This window comes from Petromyzon marinus, chromosome 43 (genome assembly GCF_048934315.1).
Source record: "Petromyzon marinus isolate PM22_M1 ecotype Great Lakes invasive population chromosome 43, UKy_Petmar_22M1.pri1.0, whole genome shotgun sequence".
In the NCBI taxonomy this organism is placed as follows: Eukaryota; Metazoa; Chordata; class Hyperoartia; order Petromyzontiformes; family Petromyzontidae; genus Petromyzon; species Petromyzon marinus.
Window position 1 is genome coordinate 1281027 of NC_133709.1, and position 24498 is coordinate 1305524.

Here is a 24498-nt window from a genome sequence, read left to right on the forward strand (position 1 = left end):
GCCGTGTCGGTCACTCGAGTGGTGTGACCATACTTCACTACGCTGGTCCCGTGCGCCTTGGGGAGAGAGTTGCCCTGGGCCGGTTTTGAGATCAACACACGCGTTCCCGATGTCTTAATAATGAGCCGTGGATGACACAAATCACGTTGTTATAATGATTGTGCATTCAATGTAATTGTGCCGAGGCTCGCCGTCAACGCCGGCGATCGGCGTAAGTGATGAGTTCGTGTTGCGGCAATGTGATTGCGGGTCGCATTACATTGCGGGTCGCATCACATTGAGTTCACAAATCAGCCCCTGGCTATCGCGCCGGCACCACACAGCGCCCTCTCTCGAGGCCGCCTCGAGTAACGAATCAACGGGGTGGTGGTGGTAAGCGGGTTAACAGATAAACACAAGGAACAAAAAACATGCAATGTGCATGGCTTCTGTAACGCGTTCCAACATGCCGTTGTGCTCGGTAATATGACAAACAAAAATAAACAGTAATGAATGAAAATTACCTCCCGATGGCACATGGAGCCACCGAGACAGAAAGACAGGACAACACGTGCATTGGACAACATAGGCAAGTACATTGAGGCATTTTATTTTCATGTAACAGTGGATTGAGCGTGACGATGACGAGAGCATGGAGGGACGCATGCTTGGAATTATACCGACACAGAGGGAGGGCCACGTGGCTCGGCAACAGACACGGATGGGAGACATCGTATTGCTTTGTTAATCGGTGTCTCTCATCGGCTTGCGGCTGGACTTGAGTGAGAGACCCGTGGTGTTGTGTTCGCAGTGCGCCGTACCGACTACAGCGACCGCCTTTAGCAAACAAACAAAACGGCCAGCCGCATGAGAGCATTACGGACCGTGTAAAAAGGAAGACTAACACAACTTGCTTCCCTTTTTTGTCATTTTCAACGAGCCCAGTTTTTATTTTATTTTTCTCGCGTTCAACCGAAGCATAAAAACTAAAACGGCGACGTGCAAGGGACCCCGCACTCGACGAGCATCGCGCACCTCGGCAGATACGTCTTAGGAGGAGCGAGTGGCAGACGCTCGCATAAGCAGTGGGGGGGGGGAGGGGGGCGACCCTTTCAAAATATCCAAAGCCACGGGTGACTTCAGTGGTGTTTCAGGAGAGGCAGGGCACTTCGTGTTGTCACGCCATGTGTTAATTATATCCCTCAAAACAAAAATGTCATCACTCTCTGTTGAAACGACAGCGACGTAATTCATGCAATTCAAAAATAAATCTTTGTTTTTATACAGCAAAAAAACACTACCTACAAACCTCAAAATGCCACGTTCATTTCATATTATACAGTACATTTCATGGTAGGAACTTCGCATAACCCTATTTGGCAGGGATTATTCAATATGACTCGACAAGTGTTTCTACTACAGGTGAAGCGTTCATCTACTGTTTGCCAGCTAACACACGATACAGTTTTACCAAGACGGCTGTACCCTGATGTCTATTGTCCTGGCATCGGGTAATTGAGACTGAAATAAAACCCTGAATACACTTTAGAGTAATGAATCAACCTTGGAACGACAGATTCCATAATACTTTTCCCCCGACCCCCAACCGACATTTTCCGAACTCTGACAATTCAGAAATCGAGGCCCTTTCGCGGAGTCTAAAGTGTCCAGATCGCGGCGACGAGGAAATGTGACGAAGGTGACGCCAGGCCGCGTGGCCTGTGGTGCCGTCCTCGTATTTCTCCGGCGCTGTGGCCTCGGTGACCATCCCTGTTCAACCAATCACAACGCGCGGGGCTAAGACCACGCTCATTAACCATTAAGCCTGCCTTCGGCCGTTAAACACGGATCCCGTTTCTGCAGGTGCTGACCGCACACACCTGTTCACGAGCTCAATGGCGAGTATGGGAGCGAGTGTGCACTGCTACAGGTGTGTGCAGTGGGGTAGTGAGCTTTACTGGCCAAACACCAGTTCGACATTTTTCTCCATAGCATTGTACTCCAATGGCAAAACTTTCACTTTATTCAAAGAGATTCGAGCCAGAACTCCTGCACACAGTGGCCTCGTGCTGATAATGTCACGAGGTCCCAAATGTCGGCTGGATAGCTAAAATAATACGAGCGTGCATTTGCCGTATATAATCCAGCCTCATCCAAGTTCTCACACTCTACCGTTTTGGTAACCGAATTCAATGCTGACCTGTTAGTTTGTACAATAAAACATAAATAATTTAAAACATCCAAGATAACCGAGCATTGCAAACGAACACACAATTGGTTTGCCATTGGAGTAAATCCATGGCATAATGTTCACAATTTGGAAGAGCCGCCACTTGGGCAGTTTTCACCTCATCCACTATGGGTGCTAAAGCCAACTCGCCAGTAAATGGGTCATGCGTCTGCCCGGCTACCCAGTGTCCTAGTTACAGCACCACAGCACATGCAAGCTTTGATATACACACAGGAAACCATTTCGTCAGAAACAAAAAAAAGCATGTCATCATGTAATGCTTAATGGGATTAGTGCACTCATTATGCTTTTCATTTCAATTACATCAGAGCACTTATATGTAGATTATAGCTTTCAAGCACAACAACACAAAGTTCAAGTTGGAGTTATTAAGAATCAAACCTAAAGGGGACGATGGAAATGGACACAAATAATATAACATATATATAAAGTACACGTATCAACATCACTCAAGACCCAGAATTGCATTGTTGACACAACATTGCCAATTGGTGGGATGGTTACGAATTCTCATGCGCTCCCTTGCTGCAAGTGAGCTTGCCCTATGGCTGCAAATGAATGTCAATTGTGGGCGGGGAGGGGGGAGCTTAGTTTCGATAGTGAGCCGTCGCTCTGGGACCACGTGGCATTGCCGCAAAAGCGGGGTGCAGCATGCAGCCTGCAGCTGCTCTAGGCCACAGCATCAAGAGAAGCTACAGCAATCAGGCCAGCCGGCTGGTGTGATCCGCCACCGCTGCATGGAATAAAAATTTCACGGTAAGTACAAAATAAAACTTTTTAAAATGATCAAGACGCCTGGTGAGATTTCAAAATAAAATACGGCGAAAGTAACTAACAAAATTTACAGGTAAGAGTGTTGAGCATAAATATGCGCACGCAAGCGAGCGAAGACTGCTAATGGAGATTAAACGTTTTATTAAAAAAAATGACAAGGAGGCGATCAAGCAAATTAACTTAAATTGCGATTAAACCGTCGTCGGAATTCTGCTTGCGGGCGCGGTTTTGTGTTGGCGCGCGGGCAGCAGCAGCGGCGGTGGCGGGCGGCTCGGGCCGCGAGGGGGCGGCTGACGGTGGCGAGGGCAAGTCTGGTAGCTGGTCGGCGACTCGCGCCCGCTCCTCCAGGAACTTGTCAAACTCTGAAACGGAGAACAACAGTAGGGTCAGAGTGTTTTGTAGGAGAGCTGGGACGATTAAGCCAATTAATCGACTAAAATCATACATTTCTTTCGTGGGTTCATGATTCAAGCCGCTTTAAAAATGACAGCCACCTCCATGTTGTGCCTCTCGAAGGCAGGAAACCCGGAACAAGCCAAACCCGGTGTCATGCAACTGATGATGCTCATGGCATCACCAAGTCTGGCGCATCACCTACTGTCCAGCAGCGCACATGGGAACAGAGGTGAGACCTTTTTTTTTCTTTGCTATTTAACTATTTTTATGGTATCCGATGAGTTGAGCGAACGAATCTGTAACGGAGGAGTAATCGATTACTCTCTTGGCCAGTGGTGAGCACAGGCGACACGACAGGCAGCGTTCCGGTGTAAGGACTGGCGACGTACCTTCACTCGTGACCCCTTCTTTCTCATCCGACTGCAAACACAAACGTTAAATTATAGCTTCCATCCTTGAGCCGGAATATACATGCGTGGCACAAACTCAAAGAAAAATACACACAAGGCCGCTTGCTGATCCTCCATCCTGTAACGGATTAACCCCACCTGACTGCAACACCTGTGTAACACATAATACGTCGTCCATTCGACATTAGCAACCTGTTTTGGTGGCCCTGTTGATGTTCAATAGCAAATAATTGAATTAAATGAACATCGGATCGATGCAAACAAAAATTCCCAATGTAAAATAATTTGCAAAGCGAATAAAAAAACTTACCGCACGTGTCAAAATGGAAATGATAACACAATAAAATTGTAAAAATATTTCAAAAGAATACCACGTAAATAATACATGAGGAAATAAAACAAAAACAAACAAAAAACATAGCTCACCACATCGGTGTTTAACCACTGTTCAATGTCGTCCATGACCCCGGGCTGGGAGATGGGGATCTGTGCCATTGAGGGATGTCGGGGTGAGGAGCAGTGGGTGCGGGGGAAAGGGCAGGACTGGGGTGAGTCTAGGGTCAGGGTCACTGTTGCCAGAGCCGATGTTTTCCCCATCAATCGAAGCCGACGGAAGGTAGGGCTGGTGCATTGCTAATTTCTTAACCAATTTTCACATTCACGGGCGTGTATTTTATTTTACCCCCCGTGAAATGTTTTCCAAAGTCTTACATTTGTATTTACAAAGAATGTATCGATGCGGAGAAATGGGAGCTCCCATCTCTAGGTGATCCACCAATCCACCAAGGTTCCCCTAACAGCAACCAGGTCATCGGTCGATCAAATGGCAATCCACGTCTAGCCGCTCCCGCTTGGAGGGGATGCATGAACCGGCACCAGCCGACCTTCCGAACGGGGGAGGGTAAGACACTGGCGACTGCGGGTTGGGGTCATTTGCAGAAATCCACGCCAGCAAGGTGGCCTCTTTCAAGGGCGCCGGTCTGTTTCGCGCTTAGCGTCAACAATTGCTTTGACGTAATTTTCTAATGAATTCCAAGAGAACATAATGAATCCATTTCATGCAACATATCACTTTATGTATAAAGATTCTCCTCCAAACAAATGTAAAGCGAAAGAGAACTTACATTTTTTTTTACGTATTGTAATGCTAGCGGAACTGGGTGTGGAAGCGTACGTGGATTTCTATTGGGCCCGCGACATGTCCGATTTTGCGGAAAAATCAAAATAAAGCCAGGAAAATCAAAACATCATGTAAATATATTCGAAGCAAATTATAAATGTGACCCATAAAAAGCCTTTGGATTAGAATCACTTAAGTGCGTTATGGTAAATAAATCAGAAAAAGCAAAGGTTAAAGCAATCAATTATGAAAAGCAATTTTCGATTAATTGTAATTTCCATGTACGTTGTACAATACATATATTAGACAAAATTCACATTTATACCACCTTCTTAGCACGCGGTGGTGACGTGCTTTCGTTTGCTGGCTGAAAAAAAACCACATGTAACCAAAGGTATTTTTAGGAGCTTGGCGACGCATCTACACGAGTGCTGCAGCATTACAAACGACATTGACGTCGAACCTCACCATGCCTTGACGCGCGAGCCAGGTGTCTATCTGGTCGTGTGTTTCGGGGAGCTGTGTGAACGTTGGCCGTGCCGTGTGACACAGGCCGCCAACGTGCCGAGCGGCACGAGCAGAAGGACACACGGAGAGAAAACAAAAACCACACCCACATGCAAAAACAAACCAAAACACGTGCACATATCATGCGGCCGATGGTGCATTACGCACGACCAACTGCGTAACGCGAACCGCATACATTCAATAGTGACAAAGGGTAAACCACTTAAGGCATGCAAACAGAAACGACGTGTTGGAAAGTGAACCCCTATTTTTAATTCCAACATGCGCCCATAAAGGTGGTGGAGACTGCTCAGCCCTTACCATGGCGGCGATCGCGGGGTCTTCCGCGTGCTCGCCGTCAACCAATCTGCACGTGCACGCACACAAACGCGCGCAACAAAAACACCTCACCCTTCCCGCAAAAACCTGCAGGGAATCGTCGTAATGCAGCAGCGTTGTGGTGGATCGGGAGGACTTGTACAACGCTCACACTTGCTGGGCCGCTCGGCAGACAGGAAATGGCAATGCTGCCCAATGGGTTGTGAACCAGCTGTGTGGACCTTTGAGTATGATCCACTAAGACAAGTGTGCTTCCTCCAGGTACTCCTGTTTCCTCAAATATGAAAAACACTCCTTAATAGAATAACCCAAACATCATAATGTAGGACTCTCATTAAACGACTCAAATAAAAAATACAATGCATTATCACTCAATAATGTTTTACAGTGAAGGATATTCGTGCAATGTGGAAAAATTCACCTCATGACAAAATCAAACTCTCATGCTCGCAGTCCCCACCTGGGTGGAGCAGTGAGCCCAATGTCTCCCTCGACCTTCAACCCAGGAGCACTGAGCCTGGGATTTTCCACCGCTGAGTTTCTGTGCCCCCTCTCTGTGCCACGGTGGGCACCACGGTGGTTAGATGTTAACTACCTCGCCTGATATACAGGAGGTCGTGGGTTAGATCCTGACCCTGATGCCTGTATATTTGGAGTTTGCACGTTCTCCCTGTGGTCATGTGGATTTTTCTCCGGGACCTCTGGTTTTTCCCTCCACATTTAGAAACATGCATTTAGATTATTTGGCTGCTATAAATCTCCACATGATAAGCCACTTCGTTGAGGTGTCACGTGTGGCCAGGTCACTCCTGAAAAATAACTATACAGCTCAGTGAGTCTTACCTGCTGAAATAAAAAAAATATATATATTTTTAGTTTACCTGCGTGGTCACGGTTTGTGCTTTTGTACCGGGGCTCGTGTTGCGTTCCAACAAAAACAATGAACAAAAATGTACACTGGTCGACACTTTGCCAAAGGGAGCCAGCGGTGGTCACGTGCACTCACTCTCTGCGAGGGAATCTGTCCGGCGCATTCTGCAGTGCCTGGGCCCTGCCGCTTGCGATGCGTTCCCCGCCCAGCGACGTGAGGGTGCCGCTCACGCTCTCCCCGGCCAGGCCTGCGGCAGCAGAGCAACAAAAAAGCCATTAAATACTTTGCGCGGATCTGCAAGTCTGTTCCTCTTGTGCACGCAGCTTTCCACCAGGTACTCAAGAGTGTACAGATCGTGGTACAACATCGTAGCAATGTTGTAAGTTCAGTTTACGGACAAGATGTTTAGTAACGCCGAGTAAATAAGAGTTACGATAATGGGCGTTCGTGAAGTTACGAATAAATCTTACGAGTGGTCATGACCACTCCTAAGTTTACTGGAACCAATAATAGTTAACATTACGTAATTAATAAAAGAATAACAACACTACCATAATCACTATTACTAACATTGCTAATATCATGAACATTAATACCCTTAACATACTTAACTCAGCCACAGGCTGGTTTGAATGGAAAGAGTGTTGACGTTAACCTGAGCAGAAGCTCTGACGTGGGTGACAGCTGCCCTCTCACTACGACTCACACATTTACTTTGACTTAGGAATTCCGTTTTCTCTTACGACAATTATAACGATCGCACTGCAATCGTATCCTGCCGGATATACGAGAGAAATCTTAAAAAGAGAAATGTCCGAACCTAAACAGTACCAACGTGACGTCAGCTAAGCCAACGCGTCCGTCCGTGACCAGTCCCTCCCTATGCCCCTGGCGCTCCGTTCTCTCACCCATGCCGGCGAGCTGTGAGGAGAGGTTGCCGCTGCCACGAGACCCCGTCATGACGGACGGGGAGCCGGGCCCAAGATCGATGAGGTTGTCGTCGGCAGAGTCCGGCAGCGGGGAGGCAGCGTTTCGTAAAACCTGCCGGAATAGAACAGCGACAATATGGGTCAAGGGTCAAGTTTATAAGTGTATTTTGGTCAACCAGTCAGTCAAACTCAAGAACCCACGATAGTTTCAGTTGCTAAAGGACCGACCTGGGTCACCGAAATTACAAAGTCTATAAAGTAAAAACAAGCACAGCAATGAAGCAAACGGAAATCAGAGCAAAGGCAACTAAACATTAATCAGGGCGCACTATGCCCTGCTATCTATCAGATGGGGGTCGTTCAATAACATTGCAAAAAGCCGAGCACAATTTCACATCTCTCACTGGGTGCTGGTAAAATTCCCCAGCGCTTAGCCAAGTTCCTGACAGCAGCATCCTGAATGGGACTCACCGTCGAGTAGAGGGCGGCCTCCCCCGAGTCACGCGCCACGTTCTGAGGAGCTCTGCCCGCGCGATACCTTTCGAACCTGAGCGAGAAACCTCCGCTGCGTCACTGTACGCCACTGGCGTGCACGATGCGGCAAAACGCAGAGCAAAAATCCGCCGGGGAGGACAGAGGTGCAGGCCAGGTTTGAGAACCAGACAGCCAAAGCGTACATACAGTTTGGCCGCTTTTTGTGTTGTTTGTTGGCTACGTACGGTGCAGAAGAAGTTGAACAAACATCTACCATCGACACGCGTATCTCAAGTGCGCTTCGTTCCGCTTCGAGATCCTTGCACACGAGCCCCGTGTTGTTCACGCGGTTGGTTCATCACCACTCTTGCCCGCGGCTGACGTTACGATGCACAACTTTACATACGTCGGCCACATCATCTGCTGCGTTCTTCACCAGCCCGTGTCATTTACCGGGACCGACAATGCACGCCACGTAACGCAATCGACCCGCCTTGGGCCGCGTCTGCGCGCTGCTCACCGGTCATAGCGCAGGAACACATTGTTGAGGTCGTCGTTGACGAGGAGCAGCTCCTCCGTGATCGGTTCGCTGGCCACGCGCGAAATGAGCTCCATGACGCGGCGCTGCATGGTGCGGCACGTCCCGTTGAGCTCCTGCACGTCGCGGGGACGGGGTGGGGGTGCCAGCGCGGTCTCCAGCATTGCCCACGCGCCTTCAGGCTAAGGCCTCAGCCTTCTGGTATTTATGTTTCCCGCATCCATTGCTTTTGGGCCATCTCAACATGCTTCCTACTAATGATAAGGGGCAAGGCAGGTGTTGGAGCAGTCTCCACAAATTCAGCAACCGGGTGGAAGATCTAAGAGCAGATGGTGGGACAATGTTGGAGCAAATCTATGAGTCTCTGAATGAGTGTGACAGTTCCGATGTTCTCTGTATCTAAGGTCAGATGGTGGGATCCTGCCAGGATAGATGGTAGAGGTTGCTCTGTGTCTCCTGTGCGGGAGCTGTGGGAACTGGCGGAGGGTAGAAAGCGTTGGTAAGGTGTGGTGGTGGCATCAACTGCTCTGGCCTTGCACACCACTGAGGCGAGCGGTTGTTTTACCATCTGCATGCCTCACACTGTCAGCTGCACTACTGAGCTCTGTCTACCATACTTCTCAACTTAATTTTGGTGATCATGGGAGGAAGGGGGAATGCTGACCATCAATGCTGTCAAGCCCGTTGAAATAAACATTTACGTAAGTCCCAAGGCTTCCACTTGCAATCGCTAAAGCCCAGCAACACGCTTTTCTCGTGACCCTAACCTGGAGAAGCTCCAGGTCGGAGGAGTTCTCCTGGCCCGGCACAACTTCGTTCAGCATTTCCGACATCACCTTGATGTTCCCCTGAACAACTTCCAACTCGGCCCGCAACTTTGAGATCTGCAAAAGAGCAGGAACGGCTACGTTAGCAACAAGACCACGGACACCGTACAAATTGCGCAAGTAGATTGTCTCCATGCGACCTCCGGATGCCTCAATCTAGAGAAGCACAAAACAGCGGGACTTACGTATGTTGAACTTCTTTCGCACTGTACGTAGCCAACCATCGGAGATGCGCATCACGCGAAAAATGGGAGGTGCAAATATACTGTTTTGAGCACCAGTCAGTCACAGGCGAATGCCACGAGGAAGGCCTTGAGCCTGCGCTTAACTAGGGGTAGGGAGTTAATGAGTCGAAAACGACAGCAGCAGCAGCAGCAGGAACAGCAAACGCAAGGCAAGTAGCAGCAAGTGCCCGGCGCGCTCACCTGCTCGGGTGTGGGGGTGATGCTTCCGTCAGGCTGGGGCTGGGGCACGGTGGGGATGCCCACCGCCAGCGGCTCCATCGTCGCGGGGTTCGCCTGGAAGTTGTGGTTGGCGTTGGCGTAGAGGGGGCTGGGGGCGCCGGTGGGCTGGGGCCGGGTCTGCGCGGGGAGCGGGGCGTGCACCACGGGCCTCGGAGCCCCTGCCTGCGCGTTGTTGAGCTCCGTCGGCGCTTTGATGCGCACGCTCTGGAGGAAGGTTCACACACATGTGGTGGTGGCAAAACATGAGCGGTGTTGACCCTGGGCACTTCGCGCCCGCCGTGTGAAGTCTAAGATGGATTCGGGAAGGACGATATGTAATCCCAAGCAAGTGTATTCATCATCAGCCATGGTCAATCCACTGCTAGATGAAGACCTCCTCAAAACCACCGCCCCTGATGGTTCTGCGATGTAACAATCCACTCACAAGCTGTACATGAACTAATTTTTTCGCTCCATCTTCTCAGTAGACGTTCTCTCGGATGCGTTCCGTTCCTTGGCTGCCACTCCGTCACTATTCTTGCTCGTCGGCCATCATTCCTTCGAGTGACGAGATCTGCCAGAGCCCAACTTTCTGTTTTTAAGTGCTTGGATAATGTCTTTAACCCGTGTTCTCTACTCGAATGTCAAGCGTGCATATCTCCATGCTTCTTCGGGCACTGACTGAAGCACCAGTGCATTTGGTTATCTCAATTTATTTTTTCCTTTTCAAGTGTTAAACAACAAGGACATTTTAACAATCGTGCATGGCTTCATGTATCATTTACCAAACACTAATTTAAGCTCTGCACGTAACATTTTCATTCAGGAGATCACGCGGTGGCAATGTTATTGCAACAGGGAGGTGTGTTTGGTTACTTACGGGTTAAGCATTACATTTTTCTCCTGGGCCTGCGGCTGCAGCAATACTTGAAAAACCGGTGCAGGTAACATTCGGGTGGTTATTTTTAAATTAAACGAGCAGCTCGCACGTCCTTTGGACGTCCGAATATAGTATGATTGTGCAAAAGCGTATCCCATACAATACACGGTGGGTGGCGGGAAGAGTGACATCAGGACAATACACGAACCCGGCTCAACGCGGCGCCATACAGCTGATGTCATCACGCAGATTTGCGCGCAAGGAACACTTGCCAGCCCAGGCAGCAAGGCAGCGAGCCACCCAGCAAAACTTTTTTTTAGAACATAGTACGATTATCAGAATTACTATTGCGTTGAAGATGCAACCTGGAGGATGGGAGAATCGTTTGAAGGGCGAGGCTGTACTTTGTGGCAACTAATGAAGTAAGCTAATGAGCATACAAAGCAAACTGCCTTCGTAGTACCCCCTCCATTCTGTCCCCCACCCCGTAATCTTACATCAAACTGCCACAGGCCAGTTTAATGCAGCGACAGACACAATGGGCCAGCTCCACGTTCAGACCCAAGCAAGTGCACACAGTGCTTGCTCTGTGTGTCACCTTGCAAAGCTGCGTACACCCTTGGGGGAAAAAGACTACATCCGTAGATGCACCTCGTTCTGCGCAGGGAAGGTTGCCATTTGGGGTGCCACCTCGGATCGACTGCCGCTGGGGCAATGGGATGGTTGGGACTGCTCATATGCGAGAGATCTCCACTGGAGTTTTGTGGAAGGTGTCGCTCCCTGTTTTTGGAATGCGCTTGTTGTGCCGCATCAGGTCACCCTGCACTATTGTCTATGTACAGCACAGAGGCAGAGCCTCAGTTTGCTGAGGGGGTTAATTGTACGAACATTGTTTCCACAGCGCTTGAAAGAAAAATTACCCAGTTGCCAGTGTGCTTAGGAGACAGGGTTGTGAAGATAGAATTACAGATAGTCCCCGACTTACGATGGTCCGACTTACGATATTTCGATTTTACGATGGCGATACGACAAAATTGTAAAATATTTTACATTTGGCGCAGCAGGCAAATGCTGCAGCGTACGAGGTACGATACTGTACGTTGGGACGCTGCCGGGATGTACGCATCCCCCACCTTGTGTGATGTCTCACTCTCACCAGCGGTCGACGGAGTTAAGTTGTCTCGTGTGTACTGTACCTTGTTTTTTTACTTTACATTTTACTGTGCAATATAGTATTGTAATTAATAAATACATACAGTATATAGTTTTTCTTCTTTGGTTCTTTCGGTAAAGTCACGTAGAATGAGAATGAAATAATAAATTGATAAAATAAAATAACACAATAATATTCTCACGACGTTTCGGCCACAACACAAGCGGCCTTCATCAGGTGAAGGGGACGAGACTGTCTGGAGGACAGCGCTGGAGTGAGAAAGCCACGCTGAGATCACGACCTTTAAGCTGTGTGAGAAGAAACAAAGCGCCTTGACAAAGGATGGTACTGTAAATTACTCTGGTTTGCTAAATTATCACCATTCTTTAAGACTCCTGGGTAGGCTAGGCCATCTTCGCCTTACGATATTTTTGACTTACGATGGGGTCGTCGTAACGCATCTCCATCGTAAGTAGAGGACTACCTGTAGTCCTAAATTACACATTACAACATTCAGGACGTTGTTGGGCGTTAAGATTGATACCATGAATACCAAAAATATTAAATGATTCTTAAATTGGGTGACATCCATTTTTGGAGCTCGCGATAAATGAATCGAATCGTGTAACAACGAATGTATTTTTTTTATATCTGTATATCCCGTACGTAACGGGATTCACGTTATATGTGCAGCCACAAACAGCCAAGGCCAGTCATCAGAATGGTGGGGATCGTTCCACTGACTGGGCCGTTCAACTGTCACGAGCAACTGGAAAACGCGAGAGCCGTGCACTATTGCCGAGCGCTGCAGCAGGGATAGGTGTGAGTAGCACTGCACTGTGCAGTGCTCTTAGGTGGCCCAGCGGGGCGGTGTCAATGCCTATGGGTAGTGCGTTCACAGCTTGTTGCAAAGGTTCGCGGGTCCAAACTGGTAGGGCGCCCTGGTTATTACCGCAGGTGTATTAATCATAGAAAATGCGAGGTCTCCTTCACAGGGGACGTTAAAGATCCCCTGATATCGTTCAAAACAAGTGGGCCAACGTGTGCCAGCGACACGGTCAAAATTTTACATATTCGAAAAAATTACCCAGACATTACTCAACTGGAATTACACATAGCAACACCAGCCCCTACTGTGACACTACAAAGGACTGTGTCTGTGAAACATTGCGCTTTCCTTCGTGATGACCGCCTTGTGCTATTACACATGACAATCAAAATACCAAACGTACTACATTATTATTATGATTGTTGTTGTTGTTGTTTACCCTCTGAGGAGTGTGTATGGGCGACAGGGTCTCTGTGGTGCTGGACGGGAACTCGATCCCCTTCTTCTTGAGCTCCTCGTACACGTGCACGACACCGGTGAGGTCCGGCGAGCTCCGGAACGCGTCCGCCCAAGCCTGTTCCACGTTGCACAGTTCATAAGACAAATCATGGGCACGCACAGATTCTGTAATGCTTCCCAATGTACTCCCTGGCCACGCGAGTATCGAGCAATAATAACGTTCTGTTTCAAGCCTCACAACGAGGCGATGTCACATGGCGCAAGATGCCGTCACGTAAATCGTGCCATCGGGGGGGGGGGGGGGGAGCAGAGGCACGCGCCACGGCCCGCAAGACACAAACGCCCGGGGGCGGATCCTGATTCGTAGTTCGTTTTTTGAGTCAGATCGTGCAAGGAATAAAGTCAATTAGAGCTCAAACCCTCCACCACCCGACACAGCAAAACAAATAAACCGGTTACGTTGACAATCATGACAAATTTGCCAATCATAAGACGTTTCGCTGGAGATAACAATAAGGTTCGTCAAGTGTTCGCAAGCGCTCAGACCTCGAATTATGGTAATTAATTTTAGCACCGGTTTTCATATCACGTTTTTGGAAAAACTTTTGATTCATGTTGCCGGTTTTCTCGCGGATCAGTCCCTAATAGCAACACAACAATTTTGGCTCAGGTTGGGCCGTATTTACGAGTGTTATTCGGTCCCCCGCGTTTCAGACAGGCAAGCTGTCTGAGACAGGCAAGCTGTCTGAAAGAGACAAGCTGTCTGTCTGTCTGAAATGCTTCAAACCTCCATTGGAAAGCACTGGATGAGGATAAAGTTCCTTCTTGTAGTCAGTGTATGGGCAACTGCCGTTGGTGAGCACCCATTAAGGCTGGCAGAGCACGTGGCAAGTAGTACACCTAGCCACCTTTCTCTACCCAATGCTTATTCGTACACAATCTCAAGATAATATCTTGAATTAAGTCTTCTGTTAATACATTGCGAATGCATTAACAATATTTACAGATAAGCTGTTCCACAAGCAGTGTGTCTAAACCACCCAAGTTGAGTATCAAACGGTGATTAAAAGGATAAGAGGTACATCGGGCCGAGACCTTTGGCAGTATTTATATACACAATGGTGCTAGCCCTCCCTTGCGGCACATTACTTGAGTGTTTTGTGTGTAACACGCTGTGCCGATTATGCTTGCTGTGGAATGCGCAACATTTGAACCATCACACGCCCCACATTCATGTGCACAATTATCGAGTTAAAATCGCTGTATTTCTATTCACAACTGGAACCACCACATTTAAACATCGCCACCATCAAATATAAGCACAATACAAAAAAAGAATAGCCCCTACATTGTAGTTACTTACCTGGGCCGTATGTACCGAGCTACCGGGCGCAAAACAAAAAAATATTGCAGTCACATGTGGTATTATCGCACTTCTTCGTACGGCTGATGTTGATGCAGATTAACGGCGGTAATTTTACACTGAGGTGGTGGAGCCAGATAATTACGTCTGGAGTAGTGGCGTGTATCGGCATGATGATGCCGCCTTTGTATTTGCGAATCGGGCGTTGAGTCGTTACGTGTTCCACGGTCTGTTCTGGATGACCACAGGCGCACACCGGAGATTTTTTAAATGTACAATTTGTGCATCCAGTATCGGCATTTGCAGTTGCCATGGTTTGTGGATGATGCCACTCAGGAGTTGTGGCCCAAAAGCTTCACTCAAGATCGAAGCCAGGGACCTTCTGCATTGGGTCTTTCCATAGGTGTTTGCGACTTCTTGTGAACTCCATTCAGCTTTACAAGTATCATTTAGGTAATAATAGCAATATAGTTATGTCACTGCGACATCACTCCCATACATATGTACAGTTCCACCTGAAGACGATCGCTTGTGTTGTGATCGAAACATGGTGGTTTTTTGTAAAAAATGTTTTTTAATATTAATTTTGAACCTATCTACGTGACTTTACCGAAAGACCCAAAGAATATATGTACAGTTAATGCATGGGAGCAATCACGGAAAAAAGGTAGCTCCCAAGCATTATGCCCAGAGCCTCATTTACCCCTGAACATTTACCGGGTCGCTGGAAGATCGGAAAAGGCACGTGACTAATAGCCACAGCCGTAGTGAGAGGTAACGGTGGATGTGGTGTGCCGTACAGGCCGTCTCCACCTGCCCCCACTTGCCTGTATGAGGCTGAGCACCTTGTCCTGCACCAATGCGGGAGGGTTGTTCTTGGGCTGCACCACCTTGACGAGTACTCCATCCACAAAGTCGCGCTGAGCCACCAGCGTGTGGAAGCGGTGGCCGCAGTTCTTCACGCACGTCTCCAGCACCTATGCACAAACAAGAGGACAGAGATTCCCCCCGTATAGTCTCAATAGAATCTTGGGGGCAAGTGCTGTTAGCAATCATCTGTGAAGGCCAGCACGGCGCACGACGGGGTGGGTGGTCAGGACCACGCCCGGTCACCTTTGTATGTATGTATGTTGAACTGCTCTCGCACCATACGTTTCCAACCGTGCTAATCGGAGGTGCAGGGGGGTAAGAACAACAAACTAAACACAAAAAGCAGTTCTTAAGAAATTAGTTTTCAATCTAGATTTAAAAGTGCATAGCTCCCACGTTTGTGCGTAGGTGTTGGCCGTGAGGATGAATCTTCTCAGGTTGCCGTGCTCATAGCACAGTGCGCTAACCACTACACTACCGCACGTACACAAACAGACATACACACGAACGAGTGAGCGGGTACGTATGAGTTTTACAACTAGGGCAGAGTCCATAGGGACGAAATACACTTAAAAAATAAATACTTTGAAGCAAAGTACAGTATATTATTATCTCAGTGCTGAAACAATAAATAATGCAACCGTGTCAATAAATGTGTTTCTAGCAAATAAACACGTGTCATTCTGCAGAATCAAAATATATATTTAAACTGGAGGAATCCAATGAGCTATGAAGCTTTTTTTCACGGATGTCCAGTAGGGGCGGGTCATAAAATTACAACAACAATATAAAAACCGATAGCAGTGCAAAGTATAGGAAAGATAAGCAAGTCACCAAAAATAAATCAAGTACATATTGCTAAAATTGCTAAAGTTGATCAATTCCTGCCAATTTTTCAACAATCAATGCAAGCTAGGGCAAGGCAGAAAAACGACAACGACAACAGTCACAGACCATAGCAAGACATCACACAGCCCCTCAATAAAGTTTCACATTAAAATGTAACTATCGGTACACGGGGAAGGATAAAGTACTGCGGTGGAAATATTCCGTACCAAACTCTAACCCTATCCCGCCCCCGCCCAGCTGCTGGTGACCGGAAAAATTTGGTGAATGGCCGCAGAGTTAAAGTGAACTCATCGCATGCAAAAACATACGAATAACACACGATTCAATGCAAAGAATCGATGGCAATGAATGAATCGCTGGATCAGAATTCCACATCTAAAATTCGGTAAGCATAGCATGTGCAAGAATCTGTCAAAGCACAGCCCTCCGCTGGTTCAATAAAAAACAAATCAAACTAAACAAGAAAATAAAAACACTCAACACATTCATCAGTCAAAACAAAAATAGTCAAACTGGACGACTGATGTGGACCAAACCTCATGCAAGGCCATTTAGCTGTGGTAGGTGATATTCACAGTGACTGCTAGCTATGCTGATGAATATGCAAAGCTATGCATTATGTAAATATATTGCATTTTACAACGAGGCAATTGGTTGAGCTCTGGCCGCATAAACTCACCGTTAGTGTCAGCATGACCTCCCGAAAATTCTTGTTTCCAGACAGTTTCTTCCTGATGGCCCTGATGGCATCTTTGGGGCTGTTGGGGGTCAATGGGTGTGGGTGGGGAGAGGTGGTGGTTGAGGGTTCAATGAGGACCGTGCACAAGCAGAGCGGATGCATAACAGCTGTGATTTTAAACGATTGAGCCACACCCTGTGACTGCCGACAAACAAAAACAATTTGGGCATTTCAATACCGATTTTCCAATGTTCAATAAAGCGGTTTAAAAGCTTGTATTTTAATAGATTGCATGTCAATCGGAGAGGTATCAAATATACTTTGAATGTAACTTTGGCAGATTTGTGAGATGCGTGTGCACAATGGGATGGCCAAACAGCCGCATGCCAGCCAAGCCTTTCCCCGAACTCCCACAAAGTGCCGGTCGTGGGGAAGCCACAGCATAACATTGAATCGCCTATTAAACGCAAATAAAAGATCAATAGCCTTTTTCAAGAGTTTTCAATTCGACGCCGACTTCCGAGGACCAACAGGGCTGAGCGACCATCACGCGCGAGTGTTATTGGATACATCATCTGTGATCTCCATCACGATCAATCTCTCCGCGACGCTACATTTTCTTCTGCCTTAAACCCAATGTCCATAGCCTGCCTCTAATTTGGGGGGCAGGTTGGCTTGGCAGTGGGGCCTTCGTCCTCTTTGTTATTGTCCCCCTAATTCCCATCTATAATTTACCAACTGCTCAGTGGCAGCACGGATTAGTTGGCGGGTTGAGAAAGGGAGGTCACCTGTGGCTGAATACATACATCCAGTGGTCAGCAGCGAGTGTACAAATTATAGTAAATGACTAAAGCACCATTTAGGTAAAATATCATTCTGAAAATCAGGAACAGAGAATTGATACCAATTTTAAGACAAAAATGGCAGTGTTAGCCAAGAGGCTAATAATTGAGAAAATATTTGCAGCGTACATTTAATGTTTTGCATCCCAGATCTCTCTTGCAAAAAATATTTTCGCCTCAAAAAGCATAAAAAAGAGAACCACATCTCAAAACGAGATACAAGAGATTCAGACATGGACATATTGGGGAAAGTACCAATATTTATTTCAAAACATTAAGAGGCAGTCATAGGCAGGAGATAATAATACGTGCTTGAGCCTGGAATTCAAAGGGCCGGGGAACTTAAATAAAAAAAATAGGTGGAAAATATAGGTTCAGCGAGTTAAAAGCATGGATGGCTAGGGAAGAGAGCTAAAGACTACGAGGGCTCCCACACGGTTATGATTACATGGATGTATGCAATAAGGGAAGTGACTATGAGCGTGACATCAGTGATGTATTGAAAACACCTTACCCATCCTCGGTCTCACTAACGATGTCACAAATCTCCATGTTGAGGGTCCAGTCTTCTCCTGGCAGGGCCCCATCAGTGGCCCGCTCTGTGATTACACAAAACACCAAGAGAGCACTTACAAAGTTAATTCGGTTACTGAACACAATTGATTTTCTTAGTGCAACGCATGACGCACACATTTACACAATACCACGTCTGCCACACATCGCACGTGGCCAAAGCATTTAGTTTAATTGAATTTCGATGGATTTAACGTTTAATCCATGAGCCAAGGCTGATCCAGTTAATCAGTAAATGCAAAGATCAAAATGCTTGCAAACCAAATTTTTGATTCTCACTCACTTCAAGTGCCATCTGGCTTAAGAATGCATTATGGCAATGGGCGGGCATAACATATGGCGTTTAGTCTGGCTGTATTCATGTGTAAATGGGGCAAGGCAGTGACAGGACGGACATATGGCAAGTGAATCATTGATAGAAGCGCATATTTACTCATCAGCAATGGTAGGAGTGAGGGTATGCTTGGTGGTGTAGTATAGATGGGGATAATTGGGGCACTGAAAGATTGTCTGGTTGGTAAACGGCCGGCCGGCCAGATCTTGGGTGTTTTGTGGACGGTGGATAAACGATGATTTTCGTGTAAATCAGCACGGTTTGCATGTGAATAAAACAGAAGCAGAGCTAGGATGATGGTGAATTCCTGAGACGTAATTATGCGAGTAAAAAAGTATGTAAAAACGCCTCCCTTTACATGTTTCCACACATTTGGGATGAGGTCACTATTTAATTATGTGTATGCAATATTCCACACCCTGTTAAAAGATAAAACAGCTTATAATGTGCATTTTAATAGTGTTTACATTCACTTCACAATTATATGACAATGAGTGCGAGCAGAAAATTAGTTGCGACACTCTTTGGTTTCCCTGTATGCCTCTCAGCAAAGGAGTACAGACATGCATCCTTGACTTAAATGGAGATGATCTACGCTCAAGCCGGTGGGCGATGTCACGGGTGGGTACTTAAGAGCACAGAGTCAGCTGAGGCAGTGCACTCGATTTCTGAGTTCAATATCCGATGATGCTCAAAGCAGTTAAAGCGAAACGTCATTTGTTGATGACATATTCAGTCCTTATAAGTCTGAAGCCACCAGTGTGCTTTATGGGTCAGAGTTTCATCCATTCATTAGCATGTATTAATTATATCTTTATAAACATGATACTTGTGTCTGGTGGTGTACGGTTAATAACTAAAATGCTGGCATAAAACTACCACGAGGTCGAACCAAAAAAACGAATGTGGATGAAATACATCCTGGCTTGCCAGACTGGGTGCAACATGAGCACTGCAGTGTGGAACACACACATTCCATGCAGTTGGTCGCACACAGCTTATCGCTGCCGCTCATAATTAAAAGAGAAATACATTTTCCATCCTGTTAATGTTTAAAACAAATAACCCCATGCCTACTTCTGGCAATGCCAGTAAAACAATGAGCAAGTGATTGTGTTTTAAATACTGAATGCTTTGTAGCCACATGCTTTAGTTGTGAGTAAGCATTATCCGTGTTTTGTTATACCGTGGAGGATTTAGCGGTTGTACTCTACAGCTCTCCAATGTATTTTCGGGGTTATACAGTGTTTTGTTTGGCATGACATCCAACGTTTCTACTCCACAAGCTGGGGGCTTCTCCAGTATTCAGTTCATGAAGAAACTCTCGTCAGTAATGTGTGAAAAGCTCCTTGCAATGCAGGAGTTTTTGTGTTGCTATTTTTTGTTGTTATTGAAGATGTAACCTGAAGAGCCATATTTAACATGACCATGCCAGACCAATGTGCTGAAAAGTGTCAAGTAGCTTGTCAGCAGGGGACTCAGAGGGCATCTCCACACAGCTTTCCCATGGGACGTGTGGTGGAATGCCACACCACTCTTATCTGATTCAAGGAAAACTACTTCTTCGCGTAGATGCACGCACACACTAATACTTACCTAGATTGTGATCGTGGCAATTTGGCAGCATTTCTCCACTCACTGCTTAACTTGCAGTGTTACTTGGCAGGAGAAACATGTCAACAGCGATGTTGTGAAGGTTAAACTGCTACTTCCTTTTTTTCCTGTCAACCGTGGCAGCTGGTCAATGGCCACAGCCGAGTTGAGAATGTAAACCAAATAAGAGGAAAGTAATTCTTCCTCCCTTGTGTATCCTGCACTGAGCCCCACAGCAATGCTTGCTCAGCCTCATTGCAATCTGAAGGCACGCTGCTCTTCAGGGCTGAAATTCGCTCACGTTGCTTAAGAGTTTAGTTCTCAACTTATGTCGCCAACTGTGCGAGGTTCATTCTTTTAAGAGCAAACGTGAATGGCAGATAAGTTCAATTGTTTTAGATGCACTGTACTCATGAGATTATGTGATTATGCAGCCTTGCTTTTGATTAAATCCTCTTTAACCGATTTGAACGGAAAAAAAAAACTCACAATATTACAGTATAACCCCACCTCCACATTAAATTCTGGAAGTACGGTATATAAACTACCTCGGTTATCTCTGGCCTCATAAAAATAAGCCACGGAACACTGCATTGACCGTTATCTCTCCAGATGCTCATCATCAGCTATGGTCAATCCACTGCTGGACGAAGGCCTCCTTTAACCACCCACCGCCAGCCATCATAAGCCTTCATTATAATAGTCCACCCAACACCTGCACACAGACTGACTTCCTTGCTCCACCGCGAAAGTGGCCGACCTCTCTGATGCATTCCATTCCTTGACTGCCACCACTTCATCGTCCCTTCTAACGACATGACCCGATTAAACCCACTTTTCTTAAGAGTTTGAATGTCATTCTAACTAAACATGCAGAAACCATTGAGGAAGTACGGTCCGCATATCTCCCTCCAGATACAATGTCAACCAACTTGTATTGTCCTTACGAGTATCGTTTACCTTCTATATTTGCCACATATCCTCTTTACTGTAGGTTAAATGTAAGCGCGCTTGATGGTTTTGTATGCATGTTGGTACCAAGAAATATAATATACCTGTTGACTCTTTGTACCAGAATAAAGTGCTGTCATAACAATAGAATTCAGCCATCTATTATAAGCGAACATCTCCATTATGCACGTAGAATGATGAGCTGCTAGAATGAGCAAATGAGAAAGATGCTACCTCCTGTATGGGGTTTACTCATTGTTCTTTGCAGGTGTTCTGTATGTTGTCGGTATTGCACATATCATACCAAATAATAATTTACTAACATACAGGGGGATCCATTTACAGATATCCCACTAATACAATGGGGAGAAACTATATAGAAAACATGTTACTGTATTCCAAAGCCTCTCCACGTGTCCCACCAATCTCAACACACGCGTTAAATGTTTTAACACTCTCGTGATACACTTTGTCTCAGAGACGATGGGAATCGGTTTCAAAATTCAAGGACGCATAAGCTAAGGTCATGAAAAATGAGGGTCGTTAGACATCAGTGGGTTATGTATAAATGTATAATTGAGATGGCTCTTGCTTTCGGTGTGATTCAAATGTTAGAAACTCCTCCAGGACAGGGCTCCCGAGTACGACAGCGAGCTATTGTTTCACAGAGATTTGATCTGGTCGTGTTTTCACCTCTGTAATTCCCTAAGCAGGTACTCTGTACACGTCCATCTCTCCTTGAGGTATCTCACCTCTGACACATCCTATTGCTGGTGACGACCCCAATAAATCCAACAACACAGGGCTAAGGGCATCGTCATAAAGCCACACACACACTTTGTCCAAAACGTGGGCGCCAAAAGCCTTTAACGCTACGGCACACCCATCGGTGTGCATAACAACCAAGCCGTCATCTCCACTCGGCGAAGGCCAGACTAAATAAAGCAACAAGAATTTGGAATTGCCGAATGCCTTTGGCCTTATTTTCACCGATACAGAGTATGGCCATTTCAGTGTGTGCCCGCACACGAGACAATCTCGTGCAGTTGAAATAGTACGGGTCGAGCGGTGGCGCAGTGGTTGGGAAAGAACTTAGCGCACCGCGCTATGAATCTGACCACCACAGTTCGATTTCAGGCCACGGCGTTGACGAGGCTGTCCCGAGGCACTCTCTCCCTTCACCAAACCGCATTGACCAGCGTGAAGAATGGTCAAAACTACCCCAATAATCGGGACGGCGTGGGGAGGGCCCTCATCCAGCAGTGGATTAACATCACATACATTATGCGTATACTCATAATTAAATAGTACTTAGGCATTTGGGACAGTCTCGAGAATCGTATCGTGTACAGGGTGCTCGAATTGCCTACGTCATGTCAGTCACATTTTGACAACCCGCTGTGCACGAAAGCGCCTCATCTGTTTATAAATATGGTCGCAACACTTTAATCAGCTAATTGTTTTTTTTGCTTTAGAATTTAACAAGAAAGCGACACATTCAGGTTTTCCCTTTTTTTTTTTTACAAAACCCACAACTGCATCTATTAAAAAATCACGAATCGTCGCGACCTCGGTGCAGCCGGGGCTGCACCCCCAGCGGCGCCGGCCCAGGGCGCAGTAAAACCCCACAACCTTAAGGAGAGACCGAGGCTTCCCAAAGCTGCACTAGGCCGCAGCCCGGCTACGAGACCCGGATCGCTCGGCGTCATTAGTCGGCGGCTCACGCGGTGGCCGAACGAAAACGCGAAAGTGGGGAGCGGCGGCGCGTTTCCTTTTACCGATGCGGTGGCCCACAGCCGTGCCGAACGGGTTGGAGACGAGGTCGAGCAGGGACATCTTTCCTTGACGCGGGCGATTGTTTTGCTTCTGTTCAACTGGCGAGAGAGCTGCGCGATGAGGTCACCACGCACACCAACGGCGGGCCGAGGACCGTGCGTGATGACGCCACCACGCACCGCTAGGGCAGGAGAGGCACACCCGATGACGTCTTCACGCGCGTCATCCACGCACGCCTCGGGCGGCGGGTGTGCGCGATGACGTCGTTACGCACACCCTATCGGGTTGTCAGGGTGATATTCGGCATGCATCGTCGACGTCACCGCCGAACGGCAGTGACTGGTTTGTGCGTGATTACGTCACTGTTTTGACGTGCCTGCCAAGAATTCAATGGTCTTGCGTCGTGACGTCAGCACGTATGCAAAACGAGACGTGGTCTGGGCACTGCTGGATGAAGGGCTTGACCAAGCCCTTCATGAGAATAGGCGTGCAGCCCAAATACAAGCACTATCAGAGTAATGAGAGCAGGGGTGAGCAGCTACATCATGGGACCTCCTTTGCCAGTACCAAAATATGAGAATAGAGTTTCCCATTTTTTCTGGCAACAAAACAGCTGTTAAGATTTAGATTTAAAGCTTTCGTGACTGCAGCGATTCATATTCTTGGTTCTTTCGGTAAAGTCACGTGACTTTACCGAAAGAACCAAGAATAGGTGTTACGATGTTAAAACACCAAACTTAAATATTTTACAAGGAATCATGTCTGCATTAACCACAATACTTGTGTTTTAACCTGTTTTAACAGCTGTTTTGTTGCCAGAACAAAGGGAAAAAACCTATTATCATATTTTGGTACTGGCAAAGGAGGTCCCATGATGTAGCTGTTCACCCCGAGCCCTCATTACCCTGATAATGCATTGTCTTTGTATTATATGCCTTTCGGCGAATGCTGGTCTAACAGCGGTGAGACTAGGCTCGAAATAAAACTGTCTCTGGTGTGGACCCATCAGTTTCATAGACAATGCATCTACTGATTTAAAGCTTTCATGGCTGCAGTAATTCATATTCTTAGCTCTTTCGGTAAAGTCACGTTGAAGGGAAACAATAAAATATATGTAAAACAATAAAAATTCTCACGACGTTTCGACCATAACACAAACGGTCACCATAACAGAAACGGTCATCATCAGGTGTGATGATGACCGTTTGTGTTATGGTCGAAACGTCGTGAGAATTTTTATTGTTTTATATATATTATTATTTTATTATTTCCCTTCAACGTGACTTTACCGAAAGAGCTAAGAATAGAAATGCATCTACTGTCGGAGTAGTATTGTGGTTAATGCAGACATGATTCCTTGTATAAGGTTTAAGTTTGGTGTTTTAACATCTTAACACCTGTTTTGTTACTCTGTGTTGTTGCCAGATAAGAGGTCCCATGACAAGCCTTTCATCTTGGGGGCCGTGCAGAAATGACGTCACGCACCTGG

The 24498-nt window shown here is 46.8% G+C and overlaps 1 protein-coding gene across 5 annotated transcripts; it reads right to left on the reverse strand.

The window, feature by feature from the left end:
• Positions 1-555: 555 nt before the first annotated feature.
• LOC116951699 (TOM1-like protein 2) lies at positions 556-24158 on the reverse strand. Of its 5 annotated transcripts, XM_076073683.1 has the most exons (17): positions 23012-24158; positions 18297-18381; positions 16941-17019; positions 15370-15519; positions 13160-13294; positions 9841-10083; positions 9356-9472; positions 8571-8704; positions 8048-8123; positions 7556-7688; positions 6783-6894; positions 5759-5804; positions 5399-5449; positions 5259-5297; positions 4237-4296; positions 3790-3820; positions 556-3366 (listed from the first exon to the last, which is right to left on the reverse strand). In XM_076073683.1, exons 1-17 carry the CDS (start codon positions 23067-23069, stop codon positions 3185-3187), a joined length of 1731 nt encoding a protein of 576 aa, XP_075929798.1. In that variant the 5' UTR covers positions 23070-24158; the 3' UTR covers positions 556-3184. The 5 variants fall into 5 exon arrangements, with proteins under 5 accessions (XP_075929798.1, XP_032826415.2, XP_032826414.1 ...); XM_032970524.2 differs by lacking the exon at positions 5399-5449 and having other exon boundaries at positions 23012-24157; XM_032970523.2 differs by lacking the exon at positions 5259-5297 and having other exon boundaries at positions 23012-24157.
• Between the last annotated feature and the right edge of the window lie 340 nt (positions 24159-24498).